General features: G+C 38.5%; 1 protein-coding gene across 3 annotated transcripts in view; it reads left to right on the top strand.

Moving 5' to 3' along the window:
• Positions 1–14,735, top strand: part of LOC121878425 (polyunsaturated fatty acid 5-lipoxygenase-like) — a 39,958-nt gene extending 25,223 nt beyond the window's left edge. For 2 of the 3 annotated variants that reach the window (XM_042384655.1, XM_042384657.1), the window contains 11 exons: positions 4,357–4,401; positions 4,604–4,729; positions 6,103–6,200; positions 6,648–6,783; positions 7,013–7,108; positions 7,745–7,959; positions 8,591–8,850; positions 9,987–10,100; positions 10,580–10,734; positions 11,793–11,956; positions 12,205–14,735. In XM_042384655.1, coding sequence (XP_042240589.1) covers positions 4,357–4,401; positions 4,604–4,729; positions 6,103–6,200; positions 6,648–6,783; positions 7,013–7,108; positions 7,745–7,959; positions 8,591–8,850; positions 9,987–10,100; positions 10,580–10,734; positions 11,793–11,956; positions 12,205–12,319 — 1,524 coding nt within the window. In that variant the 3' untranslated portion in view covers positions 12,320–14,735. Of the gene's footprint in view, positions 1–860; positions 2,049–4,356; positions 4,402–4,603; positions 4,730–6,102; positions 6,201–6,647; positions 6,784–7,012; positions 7,109–7,744; positions 7,960–8,590; positions 8,851–9,986; positions 10,101–10,579; positions 10,735–11,792; positions 11,957–12,204 lie in introns of those variants that run through there. The other variant, XM_042384656.1, reaches the window with a different exon arrangement.
• Positions 14,736–14,753: the final 18 nt, after the last annotated feature.

A 14,753-nucleotide genomic window follows, 5' to 3' on the forward strand; every position in this document is an offset into this window, starting at 1 on the left:
AAGTTACCTGTTCCAAGTTACCTGCAGTGTTTGGGGCGGAGGTTGGAGCAAGAACTGCGTCACCAATGTGGAATAGCAGGACGGGTGTTCAGTACCCTACACCAGCCAATGACAGACAGTAGCTAAAACTCATAAAATCTCGTCAGTGACTCACACTTTCCCTCTTAACTATCACGCACAACACCTCAACTTATCTCACCTCATGATCAACCACGCTAACTTAACCTAACCTAACCTAACCCTCTCCCCCAGGTAGCGTTAGGGTTGTTAATCATCAGGAAAAATAAACTGGGACTAAGCCTCAGGCGATTTAACTTGTGTACATAATAATTATCTATAACAAGAGACACGAACCAACGCGACAAATTAAAGTGATTGTTATGTTTGGTATGTGTGCTGTCATCCGCTGCCAATTATTTAACACGCATACTAAAACAACCAACTAAACCGGCCGTTGTTCATCTTCGCAGCCTCACAACTTTAGAGATTTAAGTAAAGTGAGAGCTGGCGGTGCCAGGAGAGGCTCGCTGTGACCATCGCTGGGTAATCATGAAGTCCAAGCCTCGGTGTTCCTCTTGGTCTTCTAAGTATATAACAATACAGTAGTCTGGTCCCTGACAATGAGAACGCGTGAGTTACCAGGCCATACCTGTGGTCGCGACCTGGGGGCACTACAGGTCAAGATATAGAAGGGTAACAGCAGAACAGTAAAGAACATCAATACATATCAATGGCTCGGGTGGCAACCGGACAGTTCCTTAAAACGTTTTGAGTGAGGAACATTCTCATAGAGAAAAAATATAGTGAAAAATTACTATCTGGCAACCCTCATGCAATACAAGAGCGGCTGCGCCAACCTCCCTTACTCCATTCACCTCCTGGCTCCAGCGGGCGGAAGTTACCATCTTACCTAATCCGAGTTCCTTGGGTGACTTATTTAGTGATCAAAGAGAAGTTTGATCTGTTGGTTTAAAATAGAAAAAAATTAGAGACGTATTTTAAATTTATCTAGTGCACAAGCTGTCTGTAGACATCGCTGATAAGCGCAGGTAACAGCTTCGAGAAAGCTCGTGTGTTAGAGATCTACTATTTGGTGCAACCCACCCAGACTATACGGTACTCTCGCTGTGACCTCCACTAAGACGGTTTTCATAAGTATATGAGCTGCAAATACACGTCTTATTAACAAGCCCTACGTGAGGAGGCTGTGTAATTTGATGAACCCAAATAACATAAGAAAAATAACTGGTTATACAGGAACATTATTGTGTTCCAACATAGAAAACAAGAAATAATAACCGTGTACTGTACATGGAAGCAATGCCCCATGCAGATCCGTGTGCATCCTGTGGCCGCTTATTAGATGCAGTATGGATGAGGTGAGCAACTTGTTGTTTAGATACCAGGACTATATAAGTAACATGTTGGGATTCATAGACACTCGGTACCGCGTCCACGTAATCACCGGAGACCGTAGGGGTGCTGGTACGGACGCCAACGTAAGCGTGGTACTGCATGACATTCACGGGCGGACTTCCCTTCCCATATCTTGCAACAAGACATTCAGCAACGATAATGAACGAGGCTCTACCACCACCGTGGACGTCAAGGTGGACTGCGGCCTCCAGGGGCCCATTGTGAGGATAGAAGTGTGGAGGGACAACTTCGCCGATATTACAATTTTTGGCCGCATCACAGAATACCTCTTTGGCCACCGGTCCAAGCGAGGGTCCGCCGAGTGGTTCCTTGACCGTATCGAAGTTGAAGAAGTGCTAAACAAGAGCAACTACACTGAAAAATGCCTCACCAACAACGTTAACAGTCAAGCTGAGGAAGCTTACAAGACTGTGCACAAGTCTGCCAGCGGTGGGCGGGTGTGGGTATTCCCCCTACAAAGGTGGGTCTCCGCTGAGAGGAAGTATATCCTAGAGCTACACGACTGCTTTCTTCCACAAATGGATCCCAACCAGCAAGCCCGAGAGATAGATATTCAACAAAAGAGGAAAGATTATAGATACGAACAGAAGGTGGAACATGGTCCAGCACAGGTAAACTCTTCACTCATCCGTTTCTCCTCTCAAATTTTGTAGAATGTAGTTACAAGCGTCTCTAGATCGAGGATTCACCTCTCTCTCTCTCTCTCTCTCTCTCTCTCTCTCTCTCTCTCTCTTGTCACGTTCCCCCACTTAAAAATTAATATTTTCACAGCTATTGACAAATATCAAGTGAGTGAATTGGTTGAGGTCTGATTAATTTAGTGGTAGAAGGTTGATGTGAAGTTACAATATCATTTTTTTTGTCAATCAGTGACCAAGGTTCGTATAATTCTGCTGACACAGTCAGCAACAGCAGCTCAGGTCATTGCACACGACGTTGCTGTAGTCAGGTCTTACATAACTGTGTTCATAGCCGCCGGGAGCCGTTCAGAGTTTACATTTACATGTCGTCAACTGTCATAACACAGCCATCCCGTGAACACACTCCTGCTGAATCATAAATAACCAGACGCGAACAGTGAAGTGCGAGAAGGGCATATGAGAAAGTTGGCGTGCCTGGTGCTGACGGGTGAGGCTGGCTGCACCTGGGCTCTCTGCCAAAGCCTTATCGTGTAATAACCACGTAAATAGACGAGGCACTCGACCAGAACTTCCATTAGTGTATTTAGTTCTTCACTGAATAATGTGCTAGTGCTGCTTGGACACGGGTGACAAACAAAGGGGTGGTACTAAATGCTTCAACGTTTATAATCACTTGCCCCATTAAATTTAATACCCTAAATATAACACTTATCATCTCCACACCCGAGAGCAGCCTGTGAGAAAGCAGAAAGAATGGTCTGCTATTATCTAACTGTGGGAAATGCAGAACTCCCCATGCAACAGGTGCATATTGAAAGCTACAAGTCATTACGAAGATTACTACGGGAAAGCGGTGGTAACAGTTGTGTCACGTGATGCAGTGTCGCTGGTGGTTGTGTTCCGGGCAGTTCAACATTTACAAAATCAAACAACCAACTAAGGTATTCGTCATTTTAAATGTAACTATGGCTGGTAGGTGAGGTCATAGGTGCGACCCTCTGATCCGTCCCTGAGGTCACAAATCCTACCAGCCAGCAGGTCAGAAACGGTGGGAGAGGTCCAGCGATAACCAACCTTCACATGACATTTATATTCATAAATTACGAAGGTGTAATGCTAAAAGACCGCACGAATTAGCCGAGAATATGATCGCTGAGCTCGTCCATTCTGCCAGGCCGGGAATTCCCGGATAAGTAGCCATTTCCTGTACGTAATATCACTAGGGGTGTACAAGTCCTGTCTGGGCAAGGATATAGTTACTGGAACACCATTATTGGCGATAAACAAAACCAGCCAACATTACTCCATTGAAATTAAGTGCCATACGAAACAGAACTATTGTATCTTTAAATATTATTACCTTTACTAGTGGATAAACGGGTAAGCAAACTGATTTTCAAGAATATGAATGATATACAAATAATTTTTTTTTACTTCTACAGAGTTAACATCTATACAGTACAGTACATTGTACACGGTTTCATAAAACTACATTTGCGGAAGCTTGCAGGTCTCGCTGGCTGACATATAATGATTACGCCACTTTATGTATGAAGAAGTAATTGTCATTCTGGTTCAAGAATCAGCCCAAAACGCACGTTCGTATCACCAGTTGCTTTATTTTATATAATGCCGAAACTAATAAAAATGCTATATTCTTTCATAGACGTTTGATTACAAATTCGATTAATTCAGTCTGGCTAATTTTTATTTTTACTCATCTGTCCTGCGGTTTTACACTCACCAACCAAAGTCGTGCAGCCTCACCTGCCTCAACATGAACCCAGAGATTCAGAACCTGTGAAGTCTCTGAATCTCTGGGTTCATGGAGAGGCAGATGAAGCAACATGACTTTTGTTGACTAGTGTACAGTATTTGCCCTGTGGCGGGTTCAGGCATGCATAACGCCCTGAAGTGTGTCCTAATTGGATACTGCAATACCTGCACTATACTTCCTTACGCTCTTTTCTAACATTACATGGTGTTTAAACAGATGTATCACCTGAGGATTAGCCCCCCCAGCTTATTTCCCCTATTGATTAACCATCTTAATGAGGGGTTAGGATAGGCAATCAGTGAAGTAACCTGGGGACCTAATCTTCAGATGATCCGAGCTGGGTTGTTTCATATCATCTTTTCTCACGAATCACTGAGCGTTTGAAGTGAGTAATCAGTTATTCATTCTCCTTATTAATGTTGTTTCTTTTTCCATTAAAACATCTGTTGAACTGATTACACTACAGTACTGTATTCTGTTTTAATAGGATTTTTTTTTCAGATTGAAAACTTGCCCAGTGATGAAAAGTTCTCAGAAGAATATTACGTAAGTATATTCAATGATACAATGGTTGAGACCAACATGTAATATTTTATCCTCTTCTCCACTGCTCAATATATATTAAGTTTTAACCACTGTTAAGCAAAACTGTGAGTTAATGTGATAATGTTTGATAAGACAGTCATTGCCTTTGGATAACATTTCAAAGAAGTACAATAATCCCAACACCCGCATTTTTCAATTTCAGTGGACATTTGCAACTGATAAACTTAACCTGCTGGCCCAGACCAAGTTCATCGAGTGGACAACAAGCAAATGGAACACCCTGGATGATCTGAAGAGAGTTTACCGGCAGAGTCTGGGAGAACCTACGGTAAGTTTCTGCATTAGTGTTCCTGGACACGAATTTTATTAACAACAATTATTGTAAATGGTGGTTGATTGATTTATGAAGTAATATTGATAAATATGAAGAGGTTAGGGGTAGGGGGGGCCTCTAGACTAGTGTACCCTCCTCAATGCAATTTTTTTTTCAGTCTATCCTTCAATCATAAATTACTGGTTTGTGGTCAGGGAATGAAAGAAGAGGGAATAACTGGAAAAAACACTATGAACACTGATCAAATGGCAGTACTGTACAGTAATTTCAGATCTCTACGTCCTTTGTAGACGAAGAAATAAAATACACCTTGTACTGTACTTACCGTAATTATGGTGCCATGGGATCTCTCAAAGCGACTAATGTTTTAGTTCACATTGTCTGCTATGCTGGAGTGTTCCCGGTCTTTGTTTATGTGTTCAGTATCATGCAAATATTATCTCCAGAAATTTTCCGCTCAATTCCATAAGTTTTTTCTGATGCTAACGGTATCCTCCACCTTTACCAATATGTCTTTATTCAGTAATGTTGATAAATTCTGATACAGTCAGTTCTGCTATAACGCGATAGTTGTGTTCGTGTAAAACATCGTGTTATAGAAATTCTCGTAATAGAAATAACAGGGCTTATGGAGAAAATAGGGTTAGGTGCAGATTACTACTCAAAATCGAAAAAAATTTAGTAGTTAGCCTAACACAAAGGATAGCACAGTCTAAATAAATGTTACATTCATATCTAAGAATGAAATCATACAGTAAATGTAACACTTTACCTTGAAAAAATATGAATATAACTTGATGGGGGAGAAGGGTGATTTTGAGGTAGATGACATCGAGCTTCTCTTCAAGGGTTATAGCCTTTCTTTTACTATCATCACCGGGAATGCGATCACCAGAACGCTTCATGGAGATATTCTTCTTTACCATATTCACAGTTAATACCACAAAATTGGAGAAATATTAAGCAAAAATCGCGTTACAGCAAACAAGCGTTCGCGTTATACAAATATCGTTCCTCTATTCATAAATCGCGTTAGAGCCAATTCGCGTTGTCAAAACACGCGTTATAAGCAGAACTCACTGTACTCGAACATGACACTGCAAGTTCTCCCTCATCTTACATTTTTCAAGTTCTTCCCAATATGACATAACATCCAAGTATTAATGTACATAATGTAATTAGTCATCAGTACTGAACTTTGTCCAATGAGCTTTGAGAAGTATGGTTAAGGATGAATCACATTATACACAAGTGAAATAACAAGTGTCCTTAAATTAGCCTTATGTAAATGTTGTCAAGTTTGTAACCAGGGCATATTATACTCGGCAAAGATTTAAATAAAAAAAAAACACTTCTTTATATTTCAGTGCATTGGTGTATGGAAAGAGGACTGGTGGTTTGGGCTGCAGAGACTTCAAGGAGTTAATCCCAATGTTATTCGTCTGTGCAAAAAGATCCCTGACAAGTAAGATGTGGTTAAATTCAGTCCCTCATCCTCCTAATTGCTATACTTTGCTAAATTCATCTCTCCATCTCTGTCTATCTCTCTATGTATTGTTACAATACATCTCTTTTAAGTCTTAAATAATACTTCATTGGCACGCTTTAAAACCAACAACCAAATATGGGGTACGAATTTAAAATTTATTGACATGGTAAGATAAAACAATAGATGCTTATCATTATTACTGTAGGTACAGTATTCCTCATAATTTGCCAGCTATGGATCCACTACCTTTTTTTGTTTTTACTATGATGAATATGCAAACTAAATATAAAAAATCTATTTAATTTGATACTATACTAAATGATAAACTGCTGTCAGTGAATTTTGTCTCCTTGTTGATTTGCAAGATTTCCAATGTAACTTCTCATTAAGGGGTCATAACACTCACCTCTTAATTACTTGCAGCTTTGCAGTAACTGAAGAAACTGTGAAAGGTTTCCTGGGAGAAATGTCTCTAGCTGAAGCTCTTGAGAAAAACAAGATGTTCATCTGTGACCTGGAAATAACAGATGGTCTGGTCTGCAAGGAGGGCAACTATGGGGTACGTTGGTGAATTACATACAGTAATTGTAAATGATACTTGAATTATGTGTGTGTGCACACTGAACAATATTTGATATAAAATCTGTAAAGATTATTCTGACACAATAACACTGAACAATAGTTTATAATTTCATTGAATGTTTATGAGCAGTTTGTTGATCAATTTCCTAAACTAATACAGCTATTTTGAGATGATGATGATAAACAGTTTACCTTGTTTCTTACAGTTAGCATCTCCTCTGGCACTCTTCCATCTAAACAGTGAAAACTCTTTGCTGCCCGTCGCCATACAGCTGAAACAAAAAAGAGGACCTGATAATCCTGTAAATATTACTCTAGTTTATTTCAATTGACATATAAAACTGATTTTTTTTCCAACTTGTATATAGAGTAGTATTTTCAATGTCCTGACCTTTTTGTGGAGAGAACATTTTATATTTGGATCACTTAAACCCCCCCCCCAACCCCCCCAGTTTATTCCACCTGAAGATTAACCAACCTAACACAACCTGGTGGTCAGCTTAGGTAACCATCAGGATGGTTAATCTTCAGGAGTAAGCTGAGGGTGAGCATACCTTCATGTGATCCTTCTTATTTTTCTTTTTTTTTAATGCAGCCTTTATGGACCACCTGAAGATTTTTAAGCTCCCACAAAGGCTTAACCAGCCGGAAGTTTAACCACTCCAAAACTATCTGGGGATGGAGCTAATCTTCAGAAGATCCATAAGGGCTAAAATCGTTGATGGTTTCGACTATCACCAGACTGCACAGTCATAACCACTTATCATTCATTGAGACATAAGAACATAAGAATGGAGGAAATACGGAGTATGTATATTAGTGGCTCAGCATTAGGTGAACACTATTTATTATCAAGTTTTATAGTCTTAAATAGTAAACCATTTATAGTACTGTTAACTATATTTAATCAATACTATAACCTTCAACCCTTCATACAGGTATACACACCAAATGACCCACCAAATACATGGTTGGTGGCAAAGATGTTCTACAACAACGTAGAAGCACAGCATCATCAGGCTCTAACACATCTGGGCTACACACACCTTTTGATGGAAGGAGTGGTCATCTGTACACACAGAAACCTCTCACCATCACATCCTTTGTTCAAACTGATGGCTCCTCATTTCCTGTTCCTGCTGGCTATCAACACGTAAGTTGGCATGTCTGTATCAGTAGCTTATTAAACTTTATGAATGCTTAAGTTTTAAATGCCCAAACAGCAGCATTTCAATATATCTGTTGAAGTCTTTTGTAATCAGGTTTATGTAATTGATGAAAGCTAATGAATGATTGTGCAGAAAAAGCAAAGTTAACAAAATTCTGGCTACCTCAGAAAACATCCAAAGACAATAGAGCTACAGTATAGATTAACAAATCTTTTATGGTAGTATTTTTGTCTGAGGAGGTACAGTATTTGGTAGCAGTCAGGAGGTCTCTCTCAGGTGTACCTGGGGTCTGAGGACTAAGATCACAGGAAATAAACTGTCAATTTCTGGAATGATAAGCCTCGGCTTATACAGACATGTCTAGGTGAACTACTAACAAGGGCAGAACAATTTATCTGATTACTGACCTTTGATGAGAACCCTGATAACTCGGTTAAATTTTTACGAGGAATTGTTATATGAGATTTTAAGTCCTCCAAAGTTATTGGTAAGAAATTCTCTAAATTACTCTATATTGTAAAGAAATTGGATAAAGATGTTACAATTTGCTGTACCAAATAAAATCAGATTCCAATAACGTACAGTATAATAATACAGTAATTTTACCTCTTTCAGGAGAGGACTGGAAAAGCTGGTAGCCCCTGGTGGTTGGGTTGATAACTGTATGACTCAAGGGGTGACGGGAATCTTCAACCTCATGAAGAGAGGTTTTGACCGCTGGAGATTTGACCGGGAGGGACAAGTTGAGAAAGAGCTGGAAGCTAGAGGAGTATTGGACAAGACTATTCTCCCATACTACCCATACAGGGATGATGCTATTCCCCTCTATAATGTCATCAAGAAATATGTTACAACTGTTGTTAAGCACCATTACGGTAAATCCCTCTTACCAGCCTTATTACATATTTATAATCTTTGCTCAGTAACAAACAACCCAATTCGTCTTATACTGCAGAAATCTTTATCTCTAAAGGAAAATTTAACTTGCACAGCTGAGTATGGGTCACTCGACATTCAACAGTCTCAACATTGCAAAATTTGACAGATTTTAACACTTTTCAACCTCACAGTTGTAAGAAATTTTAGGCATGTCCCATGTGGTATTTCACATATTACCATGACACAACTTAAGAAATCTTGAGCCAAAATTTTTAAGAACCATCAGTGAGAGTTATCTGTACTACCAGATGGAATACTGTACTGCTGTCTTCTCTGGCCAGGGTGTGGTGTTGTGGCACTTCAATTTGGGCAGAAAAATGCCACTAAACAATCAACAAAATTAAATTTCACAGAAAATTTCCAGGTCTACATATTTACACCAACATCTAATAACTCCTCCTGTTCTGCAGATAATTTTCGTCACTTGTGATCAATTACACTAAATAATGTTACCACTTGCACCTATCTTGAGCCTAATGTGAGTGGCTATGTGCCCCTTTTTTTCAGTATTCCAATCTGCAGAACCAACCAAAATTCATTTAAATCCCAGACTAGCACTATAAAATTCCATCACAAAGTGTTCTTCTTATAACACAATCTTCAACAATTGGGTTTTTAACTTCCTGCATCAAATACCTTCAATCTGTGGCAAGAGGAAACTTGTTAACCTCTCTCTACAGGGGCCTCTCTGCTCAATAAAATCGTCTATCTCTCACCAAATAGAATATTAAGCGTGTTGTAAAGTACCCAGAGTGAAGGGGTTAAATAATTAATTCCCACTTGTCTGATCTATCCCCGTGCTACTGCTGTATTGTACAAGAAAACATAAAGTATGACCCACATGTACCAGTATGTAGGGTTCTGACCTTTAGTACTTTAACTCCTTGACAGCAGTTTGCTCTGGGTGAAAATCATTAACGATGATGTTAGAAGACAGTAATTTACCCTACAGTTTTGTGAGCAATAAAAATCCTGTGGGATCAAATATGCTTTATATATTATGTTAATACTGTACTTCATAATCAATACCTGTACAGCATATTAATTTTGTTAATAAATAAACTTTAAACAGACACCCCAGAGAAAATTTCTGGAGACTGGGAGCTTCGGTGGTGGCGTGAAGAACTGGTCAAGTCGAGAGATGAAAATGGAGTTGGACTACAGAATGTCCCCGGAACAGCTGATGGTAAGGTTTTCAAAGTTACCGCTATAATAACAATGTACTACATTACTGTACCTGCAATTGGTGTTTTATTCCTCAAAAGCAACAGTTACTTTTAAAGGAAGAAAATATTGACTAACACTCAATATACAGAAATATGTGGATGTTTCTTTATGAACATTATATAACTGTGCTGTGGTGGACTTTCTGGTTAGTATTCAAAACATACAGTACCCCCAATAAATGTACACCTAGCAGACCCTCAGTTCCATCAACACCAATAAGTGGGAGTATGGTTATTGTAGTTATAATTACAAACACACACACACACACGTCTTTTACAGCATCATGGGATTTACACATTCGTAAGTACAGTGTACATACAGTACAAGGTTACAGTTACTTGATGGTTAAGTTAGTAGTAATGTACAAGTGAAAGTTGAAGGCAAGATATGTACCTCATATCCTCTATATTACAGTAGAGAATTTTTTTTTATTCTCAGGTTTTACAACTGTTGAAGAGGTGATTGATGTAGTAACTGTGATCATCTCCATTTGCTCTCTGGGACACGCAGCTGCTAACTTCCAGCAGTATGAACAATATGGATTTGTCCCCAACTACCCAGGAATTTTAATGCTAGATATCCCCAAGGAGAAGGTATGTACTGTACTCCTAACCCACCTTTATTATAATGTATATCAGCATCACTTACTAACCCCAGCTGATCCGGGAGGAACAGCTAGGTGTTAGATGACTTAAAAGAGAAGATATGGACTAATGCTTAGTATTGATTATAAACCATTACCATAAGATGGGGTGATTTCGGAGATTGTTTGAGGTTTTATTAAACGGCAGTTTAAATTTGAATGCTAAAAGCATGTTACGTTATTGGTGCAGCAAACTAATGGGCTAACCATACGTGACAACAGGGTCCAGGTAAGGAAAGGTTTCTCTCTGGGGGCGGTGGTCTGGCGGAAGCCATTTTACAGAGCATGGATGCACGTTTACACGGTGTGGCCTGGAGGGATGAAACTGCTGCGGCTAGGTCAAGCGTCATCTTTCCTCCCTCCCTCCCGCGGGTGGACACGTCATATTACTTTAAACCAATCACAGCTAGCAGCGGAGGGAGGTAAGGATGCATGGCCCAATCACAGTCCGATACGTCATATGACGTCACTGATAACGCAACAAAGACACACACTGCGCAACCTACTCGAGCCGCTTACACAACATGGCGGATGGCGGGAGATTTGGATCCAAAAATGGCGCGGCTCGCCAGCCGCTCTCCGCGTAAAGGGGTACACGCACCGCGGAAAGTGAGCATTCTGGTTTCGGCAGGGTACCGCGTAAACGTGGAAACGCGTAATGTGGGACCGCGTAAAGCGAGGGTTGACTGTAATTTGAAATTGGCTCAGTTTTCTTATACAGTATTGTACTGTATATACAACATGAAACAAGGGTAGCAGAGAGGCTGGAATGAAACTGAAAATTGGAGAGGTTTTATTGTGGGTGACAAAATAAAATATTATATTTTGAGTTTGTGCATGGAAAAGGCAATTAGAAGTGCTTCTGTGTGAGATGAAAAGGAATTTTTTTCAAGTCATCAATATGATATCAGGACATAGTGAAGAGTTAAGTGTATATGAAAGAAATTATGCAAAAGCTACAATACTTTATAGAGAGCAGCTTAACTTTCTATCTTTATTGGTTTTCAGAAAAACTACACAGAGGAAGAAATCATGGCCATGTTACCTGACAAGAGGATGACCCTGGACATTATGGTTATCACAAAGCTTCTGTCCAGCAGGGGGACCAAGAGCTTGGGTGATTTTGAGATGCAATACTTGTATGATCCAGTAGGCGTGCAAGCTGCAGAGGAGTAAGTTTATTAAGACATAATCATACAGTATTGTGGTTATTATAACTGTTTCTTCATGTTTGTGTTATGCATGTTACAGTATTCATATTTACCTAGAAGCTTGCTCTTGTTTATTTTACACAAAGCAAAAGGAAAGTAAAGTTTTAGATGATAATGTGGAAATATGAATGAAAAATATCGGGGCGTTGATGTAAATGTGACGCAAAAATTTCAAGTGCAATTTTTTAAAACTATTTTATGATTTTTAGATTCCAAAAGGACCTGAAGCGTCTGAGTTATGAAATGAAGGGCCGCAATATTGACCGTCCGTGGAAGTTTGACTGGTTGGACCCTGAAATTGTTCCCAATTCCATCAGTGTGTAGTAATGATTAGCTATTGGGGCTCAAGAGACAAGATAATACCTCACAAGGCACTCATACAGAGTTGGTAAAGCCGATTCTAACTACATAGAATTTCCAGTCCAAAGTTTTTAATAATGGTAAAAAAAAGGTTTTTTATAATTTATACTAAGAAAAACGAAAATATTTATAAGTTGATTGTAAAAATGTTTTAAATTACATTTAGATCACCATATACAGGTACAGTGCTCAGGTGTAGCCTTTACTCCTTGGTGGTAAGACAAACCCAAGTTAACATTAGTTAACTTGTTACTATCCTTTATAAAACAGAATAACAATTACTGTATTAGGACAATAATCTTGTTGCCTTACACCTGATATGATTTTTATAATCATTATGAAAGTTACTCTGTAGCCTACCTGGTGCCTGTACAGTACTGACGGTTTATTTAAAAAAAAAAAGCCAATGTAAGAACTGTACAGTACAGCAACTTATATATGCACGAATTTCATTCCCATATGATTCTGAACTGATTGATAATTACCAAATACTGATTTATTTTAAATAGGGATTACAGCAAAGTCCTTCCTAGAATATTCTTTAGTTACTTTATATTATTATGGCATTGTAAACTCAAAGAGTATTACTGTACTGTATGTACCAAATATTTTACATAAATGTATGCTGTACAGTATTATGCTGTTGTAAACTCAAATAGTATTACCATGTAGTATACAGTTGTGGAAATGTGGTCCTACACCCCTGTGGCTCCAAACGGCAACATCGCAGTAGTACTGTATCACTATTTATGAATACATGGGTATTGGTTGTGTAATGATGGACATGATTGGCGGATAAGTTTGTTATAGGTCATACAGGTTGGCCGTTTTGCAACACGGGTTACCACAGGGGATGTAGGAACACATTTCCACAATTGTACCAGATATTTTATATGGTACTGTATTATTATATTTAATAATATTAATACCACTGACATGTTGTTTGGCCTCCCAATGAATAGTAATGAGTCCATAACTAGTCTGCTGCTGATGCCAATCCAGTGTCCTAAAATATGAAATTGAGAACAGTACTGGGCTTCTAAACAGCCCTTGATAAGACTATCAATGGATCCTACACAGGCATGATGACTTCTAGCTTGGGTGGCCATCTGGTAACTAAATAATGATTGTATATATACAGTACTGTATACATCTGCAAAGTACTGTACTCACGAGCAGGTTACTAGTTTGCAGAAAGCAGTAGACATATAAAACTGGAATAATTTTATTCATTTCTACAAAACAATCGCCATGAAAAAGTACTTGATTGGAAGTTTTCACTGCAAGAATGAACTAAATCTTAAGGAATTCTCTAATACAGTAGATCTCATATCATTCTTCAGTTAAAATGGTACAGTACAGTACAATACATACACTGACTGTTTTACTTGGCCAGCCAGAGAGAACTGTGGCATCAGATACCATTCATATACGAGGTCTAACAATTACTGAATATATCTAAGGAAAAAACTGGGAGCCATCAACATGTATTGAGGGAATATCTGTACTACATAATTACTGTACGTATATCTTTTACTATCTTGAAAATCCAAGTAGTATTTTATACAATATGCTCCCTGTATCTATGACTGAAAACATAAAAATAATTATTATTTATTCAAATGACTCACTGAAACCAAACGATAGAGTACAATGAATTGTATATCACCTATTGCTTCTGTGTGCATGTCTGTATATAAAGGTTGGTTGCACATTTTTGTGGTAGGTTCTGTGATTTTTGTCAGGTTGACTGTGCTGCTAAATACAAGATGTTTCTACAGTATGTTGACACTACAGTAGTGTAGTGTACTGTAGTTGATCCATAAGCCTGTTAATTTTTAACTCATTTATTTAAGATTTATTCGGAACAAGAGTTGGAGTGAATTAAGTGAAATTATACTGTGTGTCTGTCTGTCTGTGTATATGGGCAATATTATTTTCTTTTTATTCTTTCAAAATTACTTATTTATGAGTGTAAATGGTTTTTCACTATGTGATGAAGATATCTGTTGCCATGTTGTACTGTTATTCTTATTGACTATAACAAATACATGTATAATGTATAAACATTGTGATGATCCATATAAGTAGACATAAGTTTACTGCTGTTGCTGTATAACAAAAATAAAACTGGCATCAACAATTTCAGTTTGAATACAGTACTATATATATATATATAGGGGTATGTATACAGTATATATAGCCTACTGTATATCCTGGTGCTTGGCATCTGCTAATTCCTTGTCTACAACCCCCCAACTAATGTACCAGAAGGAATATACCTTTTTTTTGCAACTGTTGATGATGGCTTACCCTAATGGTATGTTTTATTTTTATATCTGTAACATTTTATCAAGAAATAAAAAAATAAAAAAAATCACCCACTCGGTTTCCTTCA

This window comes from Homarus americanus, unplaced genomic scaffold (assembly GCF_018991925.1).
Source record: "Homarus americanus isolate GMGI-L3 unplaced genomic scaffold, GMGI_Hamer_2.0 scaffold41027, whole genome shotgun sequence".
In the NCBI taxonomy this organism is placed as follows: Eukaryota; Metazoa; Arthropoda; class Malacostraca; order Decapoda; family Nephropidae; genus Homarus; species Homarus americanus.